The sequence below is a fragment of the Dermochelys coriacea genome, chromosome 3 (genome assembly GCF_009764565.3).
Source record: "Dermochelys coriacea isolate rDerCor1 chromosome 3, rDerCor1.pri.v4, whole genome shotgun sequence".
NCBI classification, from domain to species: domain Eukaryota; kingdom Metazoa; phylum Chordata; order Testudines; family Dermochelyidae; genus Dermochelys; species Dermochelys coriacea.
The window spans coordinates 154,015,770-154,035,890 of NC_050070.1; the positions used below are offsets into that span (position 1 = coordinate 154,015,770).

General features: G+C 44.0%; 1 protein-coding gene across 10 annotated transcripts in view; it reads left to right on the top strand.

The window, feature by feature from the left end:
* Positions 1 to 20,121, top strand: part of DAAM2 (dishevelled associated activator of morphogenesis 2) — a 244,007-nt gene that overhangs the window by 199,950 nt on the left and 23,936 nt on the right. For 5 of the 10 annotated variants that reach the window (XM_038395793.2, XM_043511616.1, XM_043511615.1 and 2 more), the window contains 8 exons: positions 1,493 to 1,525; positions 3,898 to 4,004; positions 13,236 to 13,320; positions 14,782 to 14,888; positions 15,844 to 15,932; positions 16,530 to 16,698; positions 17,792 to 17,899; positions 19,679 to 19,739. In XM_038395793.2, coding sequence (XP_038251721.1) covers positions 1,493 to 1,525; positions 3,898 to 4,004; positions 13,236 to 13,320; positions 14,782 to 14,888; positions 15,844 to 15,932; positions 16,530 to 16,698; positions 17,792 to 17,899; positions 19,679 to 19,739 — 759 coding nt within the window. The remainder of the gene's footprint in view (positions 1 to 1,492; positions 1,526 to 3,897; positions 4,005 to 13,235; positions 13,321 to 14,781; positions 14,889 to 15,843; positions 15,933 to 16,529; positions 16,699 to 17,791; positions 17,900 to 19,678; positions 19,740 to 20,121) is intronic. The other 5 variants (XM_038395798.2, XM_043511617.1, XM_043511618.1 and 2 more) reach the window with 1 other exon arrangement.

Consider the following 20,121-nt stretch of genomic DNA (forward strand, 5'->3'; position numbering starts at 1 on the left):
AGTGGTGTTACATCAACACATGACATCAAGATGTAAACATTGGAGCTTCATCACTAGAAAAGACCTTCCAAAGTCTTGCCTCCTTTGGGCCCCAGAATCTAAAGCCAAGGCTGTCCTTGTCTGCCAACTCTTAGTTAGAAACATAATATTTATGGCTGAATTACCAACCACTGAAAGGCAGTTTGGCCTGTTCAACCATAATCTAACCTGACCCTAACCCCTTCCCACTGGAATGGAGCCATCCTCTGAGAATGACCTCCAGGAGTCTCAAAATGGTCCTTTTGATCCTTGTTATAAAGTACAATAGTACTTTATAACAACAACCCCAGACACTGCAGTATCACTGATGTAAGATATACTACGGTATTCTACACTAGTATGTTTTTGTACTAAAGATTGACTGTATTCCAGCTTTGGCTTCAGTTTTACACATTTTTTTTCCTTTAAATATTTTTTTCTTTAAATATTTCCCTTTTCATCTATATGCATCCCAATACAAACTGGATTCCAATCAATAAGTCCTCACCATTTTTTTTTTTAAAGCCAAGCCACCAAAGTTCCTCATGAATTAAAATCTGATCAGAACTTTTCCAGTTGATTCACACTTGGTCTTTTCTTCCTTTTTATTGTTGGAAATACTCCACTCTGGCCAACTATGTGTTTACTCTGGGTTCATGACTTTTAAACTTAATCCAAATATCTGTGAAGAAAAATGTCAAAGTAGATCTCTGCTCTTTTTTGCAACAGAAAGTGAGTGTGTAAACAAGTCATTTCTTTCTTTTGCTGCTATTAACATGGTCTTAATATATTTTTCCAGTTTCATTTGTTAAACTGCTTCATTTTTAAAGACAAAAGGATCTGTTCTCCCCTCCCTTGGCACATGTATCTCCTGCTGGTGGCTGTGGGCAGAAACAGAGTTGCGTCCAGTGGATGAGCATTGGACTGAGAGGCAGGTCTCTTGGACTCTTCTCCTGGACTCTACCACTGACTGTTTGTATGGTGTTGACTAAATCACTTGAGCTCTCTGATTTAGTTTGCCTGTCTATAAAATGGGGACAATACCACATGCAGAAGGGTGTCGTGAGCCTTAATTATTTAGTGTTTGTAAAATGCCTTGAGATCCTTGGATGGAAGTTGATCTAGAAGCACAATGAGTTATGATTAATAAATGGGGAGCTATGTACATGCATAAGGAGAGAAGAACAGAGCCTGGAGTGTTAACCTTGGCAGCTCTTTGGATAAGGACTGTGGCCTAGATTTTTCAATGGTATCAAGGTGTTGCTCCACTCAGCATTGCAAGCTCAAGTACCATTGACTTTCCATGAGCAGGGCAGTCCTTTTCACAATCTGGGCCTATGTTACTTGCAAATAATTTTATTCTTTTAGAAAACTGTGTATGGCTAAAATCTGCCTCTGTTAAACTTGGTATCTTTATCTCCGTGGCTAATGTTTGGCATGTTTCCTTCTCTGTTTGCGGCTGCTGCCTGCATAGGACCTGCTAACTAACCCCTCCTCCTGTAAGCAGGTGAGTATCACTGTCTGCCTCCTAAAAAACAAACTATTGGCTTGCAAGATTCTCCTGTGGCGTGCAGACCAAAGGCAACACAGAGCACCATGCAAATAAGGGGCCCTGTGCTCATCTAGTGCTCCTGCCTGGGTGGGGAGGAGGTACAAGGACTCCCCTCCTTGCATTTATCTGGGTGGGAGGAAGCTGAACACAAGCATCATCCTTTCACTCAACTGTGTAAAATGTGGAGGTCTTGGTCTGGTTTCTACTGACAGGTGACCGCATCATGGAAACCCCATCAGTGCAGCTTGCCCTCATTAGTCCCCTTCTTGACCATTTTTAGCAGCCCAAGGAATAAATGGGACCCAGAATATGAACTCCTCCTCAACCCTAGCAATGCTTTCTGCAGTTCAGTGTGTGACACACCACGGTAGGGCACTGTGGGGAAAGTTTACACTGACCTGCCCGTGCCTGCTTTGGAGATTACTTCAGTCTCCAGGCCTGTCACTTCAGGTCCCCTTCACCAGCCACAAAACAGTCAATGAAGAAAAGCTTCTGTCTGTGGGGCAGGAAGAAGATGCTGAGGCTTGAGTTGGGAAGAAGGTTTCAGGTCATTTGACAGTGACCCTTCAGGGCAATTGAGAAGGTAGATGAGAGAGGAGTCTGGTTCAGCCCACCTTATTTGGGAGTCTCATAATCCTCAAAGACCAGGAGGAGAGACAGAATTGTGTGCAAGTGAAGTGAGGAAGCTCAGGCTCACTTGTCTACTCATCGCACTACAGCCACTTTAAATAAAATCAGAGTAGAGAACACTTCAGAGGAAGGCATAGCTCTCAAAAATGATTTTGTTCTGCAGTTCAGGCCTCACTATCCTATAGTGAGTCCTGGTCACCATGTCTCTGGGAACTGCCCTTCCCAGAAAGTCCTGTAAGAACCTTGGCCACCAGGGGAAGCTTAAATATGGTTATGGTCAGCTCAGTATTTTTCAGCATGTTAAGGGACAGCAAGGGATAAGGTTGTGTGGTAGAAACAACTCCAAGACAAGTTTCTTAGGTTGGGATTTTCACAAGAGCTTAAAGGAAATACTCCCAATGGGAGCCTTACCCTTATGGCTGCCTGTCAAATAGGCACATCAGTTATTTCTCTGCCATGTGAGAGTACTAACTAGAGCCTTTAAAATAGTTTGGAGATGAAAAGTTTTAAACAGGTGTATTCTAGACATGCCTGTGCAGAGTTTCCATGAGCCATATTCAGAGTCCTACAAGCCCTTTGAGAGGAGAACAGACTCGCTAAGCATCTTTGTATCTCAAGTCCCGGTTAATTCTCCATTACTAGTGGACAATGACAACTGCAGGGAGCTGGTTGCTGCTCTTATCCTCAGCTGCCCTGCAGAAGCTAGAGCTGTAGGGAAGGGCTACTCTACTGCTCGCATAAGCCCCCTAACAGACCTGACTCCAGTGGAGGATCAGGGCTAGTGCCAGTCTGCTCCAGCATGCCCCTTCCTGCCCCTGACTCAACCCTTTCCTTTTCCTTACGCTGGGGTCTGGAGGGCAGTTGACACCAGAGATGGTTATGCTGCCTCTGCCAGCATCACACCTGTAGAGATTTCCCCTAAGAGGGAATTCTCCCGGGTCAGTTTCTGGCCTCAGTGGACTGGAGAATCTGGCTCCGAGACAGCATGGGGCATGCTGCTGCTCAACCTCCACTGGGCATTGGTTCCCATTTTTGTGTAGCGAGTACAGCTGACTGACTCCAGGGATCCCACTCATCATGTCGTTTCTCTGTGTTTCTTGGCATCCCTCGCTCAAGGAGAATTTGGCAGGCCTGTGTTTCAATGGTGAATTCAATAGTTAAGAGACAATATAAGGGCTCTTATCCAACTGGGATGCAACCTTTCCATACTGCTGGGCAACCTCTACTGCAGGCACTTCCTCCTGGAGGCCGTTCAGGCTTCTGAATAGATCTGTGTTCCTGGGGATATACACATGCAACTGCACTGCACCATGATGCACCCGGTTCTGCTCTCATATTGATGTTACACCAATGTAATACTGTTGATGGAGTTGCTCCTGATTTACGATGGAGTGAGATCAGAATCGGGCCCAGTGCCTGAAAGCTAGGATGATCCTGCACAACTAATGATGATCAGCATTTGTTTGACTAGTGAATTGGGGGAAAAATCTGTCTGAGTCCCTCCTCCTTTAGAAATTGATTTCTGGCACTTCCTATGTCCTATTCCGCCTCCTGGATGAATCTCCCCACAAGTTCAGTGCCAGTGGGTTAGGCTGGGCTGTTGCCCAATATACTTGGTTTATTCTGTGGGTGTTGGCTAGAGAGAAGAGGAAGCAAAAACAGGGCATCGATTATTTTTTCTGTCTGGTTACTTGCAGAAAGAGATGGGCTCAACTGAGGACCTATACTTGTCCACACGGAAGGTTAAAGAGCTTTCTGTTATTGATGGCCGAAGGGCTCAGAATTGCGTCATTCTCCTCTCCAAGTAAGTATAGTAGCTATGAACTCGCGGTGTATAGCATGGTTCATGTGTGTAGAGGCAAAGATAGATCCAACACAGACACCCAAATACGCACTGAGATCAACCCGTGGACACCTGCACATGCACGCAGATGTATCCACACCCAGATGAGATGAATGCCTGCCTACGTGGAATTGCATCCACTCCTGGAGGCCCGAATGTATTTACAGGTTTGCAAACACACCTGGCAATCCAAAATACAGGCACTCCACAGATCTATATCGAAACACAGGCAAATAGATAGACTCTCAACTGCCATAAACACACACAAACAAGTGTATGTGGGGAATGTGGCCACTGTGCAGTCAACAGTACATGGGCTGTCCCCTAATGGTGCACACTGTGCACAATATATGTTATTTGGCAGCAGTTTTACTGTTACATTCTTCTCTGCATATTGCTCTGAGAAACCCTTTGGAAGCACACCAGACACCTGATGGATGCTGGTAGATCAAATATATTTTTCTTCAGCCACTCTTCTTCCCCCACCCCCCGCCTTTTTTTAATTATTCTTGCCTTTGTGGGGAAGGCAGTGAATGTGAGAGAAACTCGGAAATAAGTGTTTGTTACTTGTGCCTTTAGCTGTTAAGGGCCAGCAGGTGTTTTTGCATCCTCCATATCCTCCTGCGATGACCTTTGTATCCTCATATGCTGTGTATCTGGGCTATATGCACACCTTGCATGTCCTTTGCCAAACATTCTAGGCTAGGCTGCAGGTCTGTTGCTAAACAGGTCTGGCTCAGCACTAAGCTCTGCACAAGGAGACTCCCCTTGCTACCGGAGAGGAGTGTCAACAACTGGGGTGGAGACAGCTTTCGGGGCGGCACTCAGGAAAAAATCATTCCATTGCTCAGCAGGAAGTGCAGGTTAATAAGCGTGAGATTCTTCCCCCCACTCCAGAAAGCTAACCATTAAAAGCAAAGCTGCAGCTAGCAGAAATGGAGCCCATTCTTTTCATTGCTTGGTGAATCCCACTGCGGTTCTTGTTATGCTGCTTATGTGACATTAGTTGGCATGTCAGCAAGACAATCTTTGCCCCCCATTCCCAGTGAAGGGGGTTGGTTTACAGTTTTCTGTCTGCAATAGTTGCCTGTGCATGTGCTTGGTAGCTGGCTGGGGGTGGTTTAGGATTTTCATTCCATTTGACAGATCTGCTGATGTATCTGGGTCCCAGATAAGCTCTCTTAAGCACATGGAATGTGTCTTATAGTGATGGGGGAGGATCCCAAGGTGAGAGCCTGTTACTTGGGTTGTCAAGAGATTTGGGTTGTTTGCACATCTTTCTTTTTCACACACTTAAGTTCACTGTATCCTGATTAAAGGCACCAGGATGAAGCTCCAGGGACTGAATCTGAGTTTCTGTCCAAAGAACAAAGACAATTTGGGTACTAGCTTTCCCCCCAGCCTTTGTTCTGCTCTGCTCATGTACTTCACACCTGACCTGGGAGAATTCTCTGAAAGAGTGAGAGCAGAGGTCATTCTCCAGGCCTTGTCTTCTCTTCTCCAACTGCTAGCAAATGGGCCTTAGGGAATGGTTCTGAGATGTGGACGCTTGTATTCTAGGAATTAGGCTGAGAGCCATCAGCTCATTTCACATGGTCCACCAAACTGTCCTCAAATGAGCATGATTTTGAGTAGCTACTGATTCAGTTTGGATTCAGACTGGGGACCTGTTCCCCATTAACATAATCTCGAGATAAGTGGTGCCCACAGCAAAAGACATTCTGACCCCCTTGTCTTAATAGAGAGGCCAAGGACTGAATGGGTCATGGAGAGTGAACTCTCACTTCTTTCTTTGAGGAGGTCAGATTTGAACCTAGTGGATAGAGCAGTAGCAGGGGAAGCTTGCGGTGTGTTCTGTGCAACTAGGAAATACCCATCTCCAGAGCTATCAATCTAGCATTTTCCGTGTGCATTAAATAGCCTAGAAAATAAAAAATTTATAACAGACAATGGGTGCTTTCCCTGAGTAAAGGCGGAGTAAGGACCTAACAATGTTCCCCCAAAAAGTTATTTTATTTAGAATTCACAGCTCCAGTGTCTCCTCCCAACCTCACAATACCCACTTAAAACAAAAGAAGCAAAAATCTTTGGGCAAGAGGTTCCTTTAAATTCATGTCTTTCTGCTCCTCGGGCTATAGTCAGATTTACTTCCAAGTGCAGCATGTGGCTTTTTCAGGTTGATTGCAGACAATAATTAAACGGGATTTTATCATGCTTTTGCTGTTTCCTTTCCTCCCAGCCTCCACCAAGCCTTTGAAAGTGAAATTCTCCAATCAGGGAAGGGGATCAGCATTCATGAGCATGTTGCTTTTCCTGCCCTCTTTGCAATGCATCTTATGCACACACACAGGCGCACGTAATAAGTGTTTTGGTTTTTTTTTTTTTTTTAAAAAAAAGATGCTCAGCAAACAGAGTGCATTTGTGCAATCCTAAAATCCAAAGTTGCCGATCCAACTCTCAGGTTGCTGCAGTACTTTCCAACAGCTGTTTCCAATTGCCTGTAACTGTGCATACATCCCTGTAGTTTATTTCCCCCTTTGTTTACACTAAACTGTCTTGTTCTTTAAAGTAAAATAGCTGTATGAGGTTTTTTCCACTACTCGAATGATTTTGTTTTACTAACACTGTGTTAGAAAGGGTCAGGCAGAGCTCATATTTCATATTCCAACAAGCCAAAACCTAGCTGGAGTGGGAAATAGCTCTCTCTCTCATATTTAACAAGACTATGGCTGAAGGGATTAATTGGGATAAATTAAAGGGGACGAAAATTGGAATGTTAGTTGATTTCTGTTGACATGGACGTTAGTTGGTAAATGTCCTTCAATGTCACCTTCCTTCTCATCCTCTTCCCCGTGAAAACTTTTTTTCCTGGCCATTTATTAGTACTGAAATGTTGGTGTTTTTTCCAGTGCAGTGGGTGCAATTCTCATGTGGTGGAGCCTGATGAGTCTAGACCCAAGACCTAGTCCCTGTCAGATAGCTGTAAGCCAACTGCAAAGGACTCAGATAAGCATCCAAAATGCTGCTCTGAATGTTTCACGAGATCAGTGTCTTGCATAGTACTTCCTGTACATCCCATTTGAGCCGGGTCACAGGACCAACTCTCTGGTGTGTCCCGGCTCCCACCAGGTCCAAGGACAGCCTCTTCCAGGATGTTTCTGACATGCACCAGTTTCTGCCATATCAGAAATCAGCTTCCCTCATGATATTCCTGATATCCCCAGTTTCCATCAGGTCAGAGGTCTCTGGTCAGACTTCTGTGGCCTGGAAAGTTTGACTGTCCCTCTGGACCTCATCAACTCTCCACCTCTTTTCAGCTCTCAGCTGGAAATTTCCCTGCTCTTTTTTGCCTTTACCTTTTCTCTCTGTCTGTTCCTAGCAGTCAGATTCCCTGCTCCAATAAGGTGTCCTAGCACAATTCCGTGTAGTGTTTGTCCTGTGCAGGCAGGGGTCTTATATTATTTATCTCGGTGAATCAATATGGACGTGGGCAGTTAGTATGAAAAACGTTATTCGCAATAAGGGAGCATTGTGCTGAAAGCAGATACTTGTGTGCCACTCGTCAGCTGCCCTAGCTCAGGCCTTGGCAAAGACTGTTACATGGACTATTGCATGCAAATGGGCCATTCATGCCTGTTGCTCCTGTGGAGGAATTGGTTAGCAGTGCCCATCCCCAGAGAACAGGAACAATGATGAGTGTGACAGAAATGCCATAGATATACACCCAGGTGTAACTGAGGTGAACTGCAGATGTTTGGACTCGGACTGGAGGCCGGGCTCTGAAACCCTGGGAGGGGAGGTGGGTCTCTGAGCCCAGGTTCCAGCCCAACCCAAACATCTACCTTGTAAATTTTAGGTTTCAGAGTAGCAGCCGTGTTAGTCTGTATTCGCAAAAAGAAAAGGAGTACTTGTGGCACCTTAGAGACTAACAAATTTATTTGAGCATAAGCTTTCGTGAGCTACAGCTCACTTCATCGGATGCATTTACAATGCATCCGATGAAGTGAGCTGTAGCTCATGAAAGCTTATGCTCTAATAAATTTGTTAGTCTCTAAGGTGCCACAAGTACTCCTTTTCTTCTTGTAAATTTTAGTGCCACAGCCTGTGCCCTGCAAGCCCAAGTCAGCAATTCTAGCTCACCTATGGCCATGCAGCGCATCTTTTATTGCAGTGTAGACATACTCTAGGGTTGATTATCACATCAGTCTGCCACATGGTACTGCCTTCTCAGCACTTCCAACCCCTTCAGTCCAGACATTAAGGGGACTGGGGTATGGAACCACTGCCCCCAGAGCACTCCTAGTCCCTCCCCTCTGCCATGGCAACGGCATCACCCAGCAGTGATGGTATCATCTCTCTTCACCTCTGGCAGGCTGTGCTGGCAGCTGTGAGAGAAGTTGGCTCTTGAAGGTTGTGTTGTCACTCCCTGCTGGGAGAAGTAGTAGCAAGACTAGCTCAGCCCCTCTGCATGCTCCACTTGAGATCAGCCTGAGTGTGAAAGGGAGCCAAAAGTTTTCTCCTTGTCCCTCCCATCACAGGGTAGTGAGCATATCTCTTCTTGAGTAGGGAACAGGTGGGGTGACCATCTTCCTGGAAGGAAGTAATTAACCTCTGTCTGGAAATAGCTCATTGGAGCCCAGTTATAGAGGAGTGATGCTTCTCTGTGAGCAAAATGCTGTGAAGGCATTTAGGAATTTCTCTCCATGTAACTGGGAAGGTTAGTCTGCACCCAGAAGTTGCACTGGCCTAACAAAAGATATGAAGTTAAACTGGTGCAGCTGTATGTGTGTGGACACTCGTACACAGGCTTATACCAGCGTATCAATTTAGCTTTCTCCTGTGTATTATAGGGATAGCTCAGGCAATCAGCCATGGGATATGGCCACCAGTTCAATCCAGCCTGGTTTGGCAGTGAGTAGGCACTATTATTGAATGGCTGTTTGGTGGCTGTTGTGAGGGAGGGGGAGTCATTCCATTTTCTTTAAGACAAATGGCCGCTTCCCAAAAACATACCATGTGCCAGCCTTGGCTGCTAGTTTCAGTAAAGGCCAAGATCAGATGGGGCATGGAGCATGAGCTTCCTTCTTACCCTACAGCCATCTCTCTAGGTCAGGATTCAATGGGGCATGTGAGAATGTATGTGTGGAGGAGGAGTTCAGTGCTGCTATACCTTTCCTGTGAGTGAAAAAAGCTTGTCGGTGTCCAGGGCTGCCAATTCCAGTTCCTATCACAAGAACCACAGAATTCTTTTTGAAAAGGTAAACTATCTTGGTCAAAGATGAGAGATTTCTTTTCCCAGGGAGAGAGGAAGAGTGGGAATGACATCCTCTTGGTAGGAAAAGTTAACGTACTTTTGAATAACTTCATGGTACCTTGGCAGGAGGTGACTGCTCTTCTTCTTTGAAAGATGAGCAAGATCTAACAGTACTTGCCCAGGAGTGGAGCAGTAAACTGAGTTGCTCTTTTCTTTCTGGAGAGAGTTGGCTGATGAAAGATGGGTGTACTGTGTTGGTCTTGCAGCGGAGGGGGAAGGGGTAACACCAGCTTGAATCAATGGATATCTTTAAGGAAGAAAAATGTGAAAATGCTGGTTGTCTATAAGGGAGATTGATGCAAAACGATGGCATGTCTCCCGGGCATGTTCTGAGTCAGGCAGATATCTTTCTCTGAGAGGACCAAACAATAAGCCACTTGAAGTCTGCAAGTGAAGCTGGTGTTCAATCAGCTGAGGTATCCTGGGGAGATTAGTGATGAATTACTCTGCTGAGTCAATAGGGATTATTTATCTGTCCAGAGGGGATAGAGGGAGGGAAGCTATTTGGTAATTGTTCAGCTTTAATGCCACTAGAAGAAGCCACAAGCAGTTGTCTCCTTGCTCCATCACCGTGCGGTGGGGGCAGGGGTGTGGAGAGAAGAGGGTGGGATTCCCTCCAGTGCTCTTTAGGTCTTTTTCCATCTGCCCAAAGTTGGGGCAGGATTGAATGCAGGTTTGGGCACTGTCCTCACTATAGACAAAGTCTATTGTAGCTGAAAAAGAGGGTACTGCATTCCCTTTTAAGTCACATGTCACCAGCTGGGTTTGAGGCCAAGATCTCTGTTGTCAGTGAAGATATATGAAGCAGAGAGGACGTGGCTGGAATTACACATGCCATTTGGAGTCTGGAGGACTGTGGCAGTTGGATGAATAATCTTTGGCTCTGGAGAGTTGGTAAGAAAGTCACTGATGTTGGAGAATAGCTCTCCAATGCTGAGCTTTAATTTCTTCAGTGTCACTTTTTGGGCCATAATTACATTTCAATTTGGTGTCTCTACCGCATGCCAAGGAAACCTCTATTCAATCTTGAATGGAAAGATTTTATGCATCTGCTTTAGGTTCCTATTTAATCAGTTCACCTGTTTCTGTTTAAATGCAACACATCTGTTTCACGTTACTGTTGGAGATTTTCAGATCTACTGCAGGGCTGATGGGGAGTTTTGAAAATATAACAAGGATCATTTGATTAACAACCCTTTGGGCCAGTTGTTCAGCTGGCTTCTGACTGTGGGAATCCATGTTTGTGCTGCTGACATTTTATGAATTACAAGCAGTTACTGCCCTAACAGAAAAATAATCCCCATTTTGATGAGACCCTCCTATCAGATTTAATAGGATCTGTAATAGTCTGGAATGCCTACTTGCAGTCTCCATGACCCCATTACAGGCTTGCAAGTGACCAAGTTCAACTGCCTCCCTGCAGATGATTGGGCAAGCTTTATGGCACTCTCTAATGGGGACTGGATCAACCAAGCCAGATATTTTCCTGCTCATAATTGGGCCCAGATGCATCCAAAAAATCAGTGTTTGTTTAGCTATCTGTCGTTTTGGGGCGCTCAATATTTTTGAACAAAAGATGCATGAAGTGATTTTGGTGCTGATGAAAGATGCTAGGTCAATGGAGTTGGAAACTGAAGTCTTCAGTTAGGTCACAGAACAGATTAGAGTGACCAGCAGCAACATGAGGTTTGCCAATGTACCTCAAACCTGGCTGTTGACTTTTTGGCCCCTTGTTTAAACTGATGCCACTTGGAGAGGATCATCTACGTAATGAATGCTATGTTTTTCCATATCCTCTCAGCCTGAATTTTCTATTTTAAGTCAAGGTGAAAATTGGAGTAAAGACAAAGTTAGGTTTCCATGTGAGAGCATGGTGTGCGGGTCTCCTCTGTAATAGTCTGCAGGATCTCTGCCTCTCAATATGGCACCTACCTCCTGCAGAGAGCAGTCTCCTAGAAATGTAAAGGTGCAGTCTCAAAAAAACCCCAAAACCATAACATTTATGTAGCCACAATGTGTGTGTATCTGCTAGGAAGTAGACAGAGACCCACCAAATCATTTCGCATTAGGCTCTTCATCCATTAGATTAATGGGTTTTTGATCACTAGCAAGTTCATAGACTCACAGATTTTAAGATAGATAGATTTTTGAGGGGAGAAGGGGTCAGACCATTAGATAAACTAGAGATCAGACTAGATGAATGCAGGCCATAGAACTTCACCCAGTTCCCCCTGTGTTGAGTTGAGCTTGAGTCAACCTGGTAACCTAGAAGTAAAATATTTTTTTCCAACCTTTCATTTCCAAGCCTTTTAATCCTCCCATCTCTTCCAACTGTGGCTCAACTGTATGCCTTGTATGGAAATCTAGTTTCCTTACCTTTTGTGCTGGCAGTTGGCCCTGTGAATCATTTCTACTATAGCTTCATTTCTAAAACCAACTGGAAGAGCAGTTGGGAACAGCATAGTGAAGCTAGTTAGGAGGCATAATTTTTAAAAAGCTTTTGAATGTCTGCTGATTCATATTTTAGTTCCCAGCTGTTTGTTATATTGGGCAACATTAAAATGATTTAAATTTCTCAGATTTAGTAATATTTCCTGTCTGTAAAAATAAAGCATTTACATTTGCTTTTGCATAGTTCCAAAAACGTGATCCCATCCAAATGGCAATAGCAGCATGAAATGTTACCGTGATGTTTCTCAGCACAGAAGACAAAAACATTCTGCTGCATTCATCAACCCCATGACTCATTTATTTTTGCTTTTTTTTTTCCCCTGCTAAATGTTAAGTAATGCATTGACTGGGGAAAGTCCATGGAGACAGAAGTCCTTTCTGCACAAAAGCGTCTTCTCCCCCCCTCACACCCCTCCGCCTTGCCTTGCCTGTAGGCTTTGCCCCGATGTAAAGATTTTCTTTGGGAGTAAGATGGCAGTTCCCTTTGTGGGTCCGTTCCATCTTGGAACAACCAATGAGGATGTCCATTGGTCCACTGGATTGTGGACCACCAAGCCTATTTCAGACTTCAGATTAGATTACCATCTAATCTACCAAAATTAGATGGTAACAAGTTTTGATGGCTGCTGGTCTGCATTGGATTTGAACTGGTGACCTAGAGGTGAAAAGACTCTTTGATCAATTCGCTGAGCCCTGCTTGTTTTGCTATAACTGATTGCCTAATTAACTGCAGACCTCTAAAGAAGAGGGCAGAGGCTGGAGAGAGGAGGAGGATGATAATTTTACCATCTTGTCCATCTGGCACAGGAGCTCCTATCTTGAAGTGGCTAGCACTGCTGAGGAGTGCCTAAATTCATGCTGTCAATTCCCTTTTCAGCTGTGAACGTTGGCACGATGAATTTCTCAAGCAAAACCAATACATTTGCCCAAAACAAACCTATTCCCTGATCAAGAAGGGAAACCTATTCCCTGATCCATTCAGCACCATTACTCAATGGCCTTGGAGATGCTTTAATATTCCCATAGGTGAAGTTTAAGTTCATAGTTGGATTCAATAGTATGTAGATTCAGGGTGGTGAACAGTAAAAGTGTTTGAAAAGGAAGGTGTTGGTGATGAGGGAAGTTAAAAGGAATTCTGATCTATGAGGAGCTGATTGTTGTTGTTCTCTTCCTGCTTTTGATGTGGCTTCGATTAGCTGAAGAGGAGAAAAAAGTATGATCTGGAAAGTCTTGTGCACCAGAATTGATTAGATCATCTTAAAGACGGCGACCGACTTCTTTAGACTAGCAAAGCCAAGGGTGTGGGAGAGTCTCATAGGACGCCCTGTGTTGAAGCTGTCAATGTGGCATTTTATGCCTTGTGCTTTCTTGGGGGGTTTTTTGTATTCCTCAAATTACTAATGGGGCAGTATTAACACTATTGAAAGGTTGAAGCTGTCCAATGATGAAATCAAACGGGCGATCTTGAAGATGGACGAACAAGAAGACCTGGCCAAAGATATGCTGGAGCAGGTGAGAAGAATCACAATTACTTCTTACAATGGTTGGTCTAAGGATAATGGGCCAGTTTCTCCTCTTGGAGCAGCTCATTGGGCCCATTTAAGACCGAGGATAAGTGGATGCAGCTGAGTCGACTTCACTGGGAATACCTCTGCTTATAGTAGGTCTGAATTTGGCCCTGAGACATAACTGTGCTCATGTAAAAGAGGAGAATTTTGCCCAGTATGCCAAATGCCTCCCTGTTGTAAATCCATTGATTTTGATGGAGTCACACCTGGAAGAGTTTGGTTCAGTAAGTGTTTTCGATTACATTATAATTTCCATTTCCTGATCTAGACAATATGTGACTATGATTTTTTTATTAGTAGTTTTTCTTTCTTTTAATTTCTACTTCTTCTCCTGTTCACCCCTCTTCTCCCTTTTTTTTTTTTTCCTCTGCTGACTATTCTCCTTTTCTTCATTTCTGGTTTAGTGATTAGAGCAGCAAACTGGGACTCTGGAGACCTTGGTTCTATTACCAATTCTGCTGTTGATTCACTCTTTGCCTGAGTGTTCCCATCTGTGAAATGGGGGTAATGATGCTTACGCATATTTGGACAGTGCTTGGAGATCCTTGCATTAAAAAGTGCAAAGTATTTATTGTTATTTATTCTGACCCCTCCATAAGAGAGAGACCATTTTACAAGCCTGTGCCTGGCTACCCTGATGTCAGATAGATTCAGCTGCTCTGCATCTCAATATCAGATTGTTGGTTTCTTTAGATAAAATATTAGAGCAATGATGAAAAGCAGATCCACTGCTTGGTGTTTCTTGCAGGCAATTTGCTCCCCTTGAATGTGGGCCGGGGTGTGCGCATGACAATATTTATAACCAGATTGAAGCACGACTCCCACCAGATATGTCAAAAATCTGTCAAAGTATGAGCTTTTAAGGTCAGCACATGAATAGCAGCCTGTGTCGCGCACACATACAGTGGCTTAGATATTGTTTATTGTTTCTGCAGAGCAGGAGAGGAGAGAGATAGTTGGGGCTTTGTGTGTTACTGTGGGGTGAGTGGGATAGATAATCTACACTTGAGGGGCAGATTCTACTCTCATTTACATCAATGTGTAAATGCTGTGGGAATGCAAGGAGTTCTGCTCTCAATTACACCAGTGTAAATCTAGAAAAAACTGGATGCTTAGTAGTTACTGTTTAGTCCCAGCGAGTCTTTCCCATTTGTATCTAATGAGGTCAGTGAGGGAGAATAAAGGCAGAACAGCAAGCAGATGTTTTAACATGCTCACTCTTGTCGCCATAGCTGCATTGTTCTGACATTACAGTCACTTGGGGGAATCGGAGCTGCTCTTCCTCACAGTAGCACAATTCACTCACTCTCTTGCACGCAGTCTCACACTCCATCTCTGTGGGTGTATCTCTCTCTCTCTCTCACTGGATCCCTCATGCTTGTTTTTGATTTGTCTGTGGTTCTAGCTGCTGAAGTTTGTTCCTGAGAAGAGTGATATCGACCTGCTAGAGGAACATAAACACGAAATTGACCGCATGGCCCGGGCTGATCGATTCCTTTATGAAATGAGCAGGTCTGTGGAACATATGCTGAGAAAATGCCCTGGGGGCTCCTTGGGAACTGCTATAATTGTGATAGAAAATGGATAATGTGGCATTGATGGAAAACAATAAAGATATTTATCAGAGGGGTAGCAATGTTCGTCTGGATCTGTAAAAGCAGCAGAGTCCTGTGGCACCTTATAAACTAACAGACGTATTGGAGCATAAGCTTTCGTGGGTGAATACCCACTTCGTCAGATGCAACATGAAAGCTTATGCTCCAGTACGTCTGTTAGTCTATAAGGTGCCACAGGACTCTTCGCCACTAATCAAGGTATTGTGGGCCAGATTCTGCACTGAATTACACCCTGGAGCTCAGAGACATCCACAACATGAAGACATTTCAAATCATTATGTAAGCATTTCTTGGTGGTAAGAACTCTCTCTGGGTGACATTTAGGGGGAATCTCTGAGCTGACCAGAACATCCAGCACTGTTCACGTACACAGATGTTCATATCTGGCTTTAAACAGCTGGATCTCCTGGTTGGGACTCATCACGCACTATTTTTCCATATGTCTGTCACATTTCCCCCTCCCCCCACATTGGGATCTGTCCCTTTCCCTATTCCAACCTGACACCTCTCCTGGGTGGGACCCTTTTTTCATTTATCCCATTTGGAGTCTACTATAAAAATGCATCTTTCTGAAAGAGATTGGAAATCTACCAGTTGCCCATGAGATATGGTTAAAGTACAAAGCCTGTTCCCTTATGCTATACACCTCAGTCTGAGTAATAGCACCTGACACTGACCGACAGGCATTGGGAGCAATAGGCCTTTATGTGCTGTAGGCTACTTCAGTTATCTCACCTCTGGATCAGTTTTGTATATAAAATGAACTGTGCCAGTGCTGAATCTGTGTTGCTGAGCACTGCCTTCATAGGTAGCCCAAGCTTCATGGTGTCCCTCTGCTTCCTCTCATGTAGGATTGATCACTACCAGCAGCGGCTGCAGGCGTTATTCTTTAAGAAGAAGTTCCCAGAGAGGCTGGCAGAATGCAAGCCTAAAGTGGAAGGTACGGCAAAGGCCTCTTCAGGGAGTTGGTGAGGGGCAGGGAACGTCTGAAAGATTTACCCACATGCTGTGTTTGTCGAGAGTCAGTCAGTACAAGGCAAGACACCAGCTAACGTTGTCATTACATGCAAAGGTTCAATAAAGTTGCTAGTGCAGAATGTGTCCTAACTGATGCCCTGTAAGTTACCCTGTGCCACAGAGCCACCAACACTGTGTGCTGTTTTTCTAAAGGCAGACTTCCTTCACAGCCCCAACCCCTGTAATTCCCTGTCAGGTGTGGCTGTAACAGCAGATACACGTAGTCCCTGGTGCTTTTCTGTAAATGTATTCTTTTTGAGGAGGGAAGATAGGATTCATTCAGGTGTTTAAACTGTTTGTATCCCCCCTCCTTGGATATTACAGTGAGCACATGAACATGTTCCAGTCAGCATTTTCAAATGACATTGCCCTGGTTGAGGCCGTGATCAGCCCCAGGACTGGACACTTTGAGACTGGGGATCTCTGGAGCTGTGCTTTGGAATGCTTAGAATCGGGGGATAAATGCCTCCAGAAAGGCTGCTGTGACGTAACCTTGAGTCATCTTTTACTTCTTTTCAAGCCATTCTTCTGGCCTCCAAAGAGCTCACCCGCAGCAAGCGCTTGAAGCAGCTCTTGGAGGTTGTCCTGGCCTTTGGCAATTACATGAACAAGGGCCAAAGGGGAAGTGCGTATGGCTTCAAAGTCTCCAGCTTGAACAAAATTGCAGACACCAAATCCAGCATAGACAGGTAGGCTTGAAAGTCCCCAAGGAAATGAAAGCTACCATGCTGTATCTTGCTTCCTCTGGTGATACACTGTAGAGAATTTCAAATGATGTCTTGCCTTTACATTTCAATGGTGCTTTCACTCTGCAGGAACCTGAAGTACTTTAGAAGCTATTAATACAGCACTGCAATTCAGTCACATCTTGGGTGGAACTCGTCAGCTGTTTAACTGCATACAGCAATGCTACCTGTATTTAATGTTCCACAGCTAATTGAAACTGCTTAATATCCTTTCTTTTGCAAAGAGAGACATGGAATCTTTAGCAGCCACAAGAAGCCAGGGCCACAATTTTACATCTCATCCTAAACGCAGTCCCACCGACAGTACAGCATTCCCCTTTCACCATTCTGGGGCGTAGGTTCTGTACTGACTCAGAGGAAAGAGTACCACCTACTGAATCAATAACACCGTGCAGCACTTTAGGTTCTCCTTTGCTATCTCCCATGCAGGTATTTACTAGGCTGTACCCCTCACCGCCCTTTGCTGGGATCTGATGAGACAACAGTTTCAGGGGGAATGGTTTCAGGCTGTCATAGAATGAGTAACTGCAGTAAGAAGTCGCATGGAATTAATCCCTATCTTAAAGACATTAAACCAATAAACCTGAACTTTGTTTTAACTACTGCTATGTGCTTCCTGTATACACATTCTGAGGCTACTCATCCCCTATGTAGCTATTGCCTAGATAATTTTTTCTTTGGGCCTGGATGAGTCTGAGTTTCCATATCTGGAATAAAAAAGAAAAGGAGTACTTGTGGAGTACTTTTTTGCGAATACAGACTAACACAGCTGCTACTCTGAAACCCATATCTGGAATGTCCTCTGCAGATCCTATGGCATCCCTAAGTCCCAGCTCCCTTTAGTTCTTGGAAGGAATGATTCTTGGGAGAATAGTCTCTTTTAATCGGTGATATTTTCATTTCATTAACAGAGTTGCTGATTCGTTATGTGAAGTTCACTTCATTTGACGTACCAGATTCCATCACCAAACCCTTTGTAATGGCTGGCATTCCCCCCACCATCTTTCCTTTCTCATCTGTGTCCTCTTTATTTTAGGAATATTACACTGTTGCACTACTTAATTATGATCTTTGAGAAGAAATACACAGATATCCTAGACATGCAGTCTGAGCTGCAACATCTTCCAGAAGCAGCAAAAGTCAAGTAAGTCCTATGCTACTGTCAGTCTTGGGTCTTGATTCAAAGTCCATTGAAGTCAAAGGAAAATTTCCATTGACTTCAGTGGGCTTTCAATCAGGCATTTAGTTGCTTATAGATTTGCTCTACTGCTGTGTTCCCAAGGAAGGACTAGTCCCTCAGCTGGTGTTAATTGCCTTGGTTCCATTCACAGCCATGGAGCTCTGCTGACTTACACCAGCTGAGGATCTGCCTCTCAGTCATTTGTGAAATCATTGAGAGTTTTATGCAAACATGTCCTGCTTGATACTTCTGAACGATTCATCCTAACTAGAGTGTTTATAATTCACTACTTGTGCTGTAAAAAAGGAGTACTTGTGGCACCTTACAAACTAACACATTTATTTGAGCATAAGCTTTCGTGAGCTACAGCTCACTTCATCGGATGAGCTCACGAAAGATTATGCTCAAATAAATTTGTTAGTCTCTAAGGTGCCAGAATTACTCCTTTTCTTTTTTGCGAATACAGACTAACACGGCTGCTACTCTGATACTTGTGCTGTGTGGTTGGTACCCTACCTTTATATAATATTGTTTCTGCTCCATGCTGGATAGTTGGAGGTTGTTTTTAAAAAAAACATAAAAACAAACAAAACCTAGCAAATAAGTCCTGGGCTTTTTAAGCCATTTTCAAGATGGTCATGCAAACCTTTTTACAGACGCACTTTTGCACAAGGGTTTGGGACGCTTTCACTTTTCACTAAAGTTTTTCTTATAAATAAGAGTCCCTGTGGATATTTGTGGAAAGTGAATAAAAAGGTTTCAACTACCTTCAAAACTCTTTTGGAGTTTTTTCCAAAGTACTGTTCCGGAATACCTGTGTGCAGTATTTGCCCAGACGTTGTTCTTTGTATGAAGCGCTGGCTTGGTCTGGTACTTCTACAGCTTGTGAAAAGCAAGGGAAAAATGAATGCAGGTTATAAAGAGAGCAGTTCTGTGCTCCAAGCTCTCACATAGACATTAATTAGTGCCAGTACTGTGTTTTTTCAGATGTGGACACTTCTTCACTAAGGAATAGGTTGAGAGTTTGAGAAACAATTTTTCACTCACTAGTAACCTGCAACCAATTTCTAGCCAGTGATCTAGAGGTGACAGACTTCATCTCCTAGTGGAAATGAAAAGTACTCTGACTTTTGTATGCTAAGGAGATATCCATTACATTACAGTTTAGAAGGAGTTTGTCTGTTAGTGATCATTAGGGTAAAATTGTGCTAACCTATGATGTTAGCTCATATGGGCTCCTATAAGAGAGTGCATGATAAAAGGGTAGTTTAGTAATAAGTTTGTCCCTAATGGGATTCTTTAGTTAAATGGGGGAGAAAACGGTGTGTGAAACTGATTTGAGACCATTGTGATGTGTGCGCTGAAGCTGAGTTCTCTACCTGTTAATCAGGCAATTACAAACAAGCCCTGTGGCTAGCACTCCAAGCTAGAGAGGTGGGTTGAGTTCACGGTCCCGGTATCTTGCACTGTGACAGATGTTCGGAGTTTAACCTTTTCTCTCCTCTCCATAAATACCATGGGATCTTTAATCTGACCACAAGCAGTTAGGACCTGGGTTTTACATCACATACAAAAGGGAGCACAGACCCTTTTCCCCCAGTCCCCAGCATCTGGCGTGGCTGGTGCCGGAGGCAGGATCCCAGACTTGATGGACCAGTGGTCTGTTCTGCTACAGCAGTTCCTGTATTTCTGTGTAACACTGCCCTTTTTGTTTTAACTGCTGTCTCTGTGTCTCCCTTGCAGTCTGATGGAGCTGGAGAAGGAAGTTAACAACATAAAGACTGGATTGAAAGCTGTTGAGGTTGTAAGTATGTCAAGATTTCCAAATCTCCACACTAAAAATGTCCCACTTGGGATGTGGGGCACTATATTTTCTTCGAGAGAAGAAGGGGGCTTTTCTTTTCTCATTAAGCACAATGCGTTCGCCGGGAAAAATAAATAAAAGCTGGTTCTGCAAAGTTCCTGGTGATGATCCTGGCAGACTTTGAACTTAACAAAAGGCTTGTTTGATCTTGGTCTACAGAGCGACAGACAGTTTGACAAATGGCAGACACCAAGAAATGAAATAACCCTCTCTCTGCTTTGTGCAGAGGAATCACTGGTTGCTTAGCAGGTGTTTCACATGCCCCCCTGGTACAGGAGTAAACAGGTGTGGAATATACTAGACATTAGGCAATTATAACCTG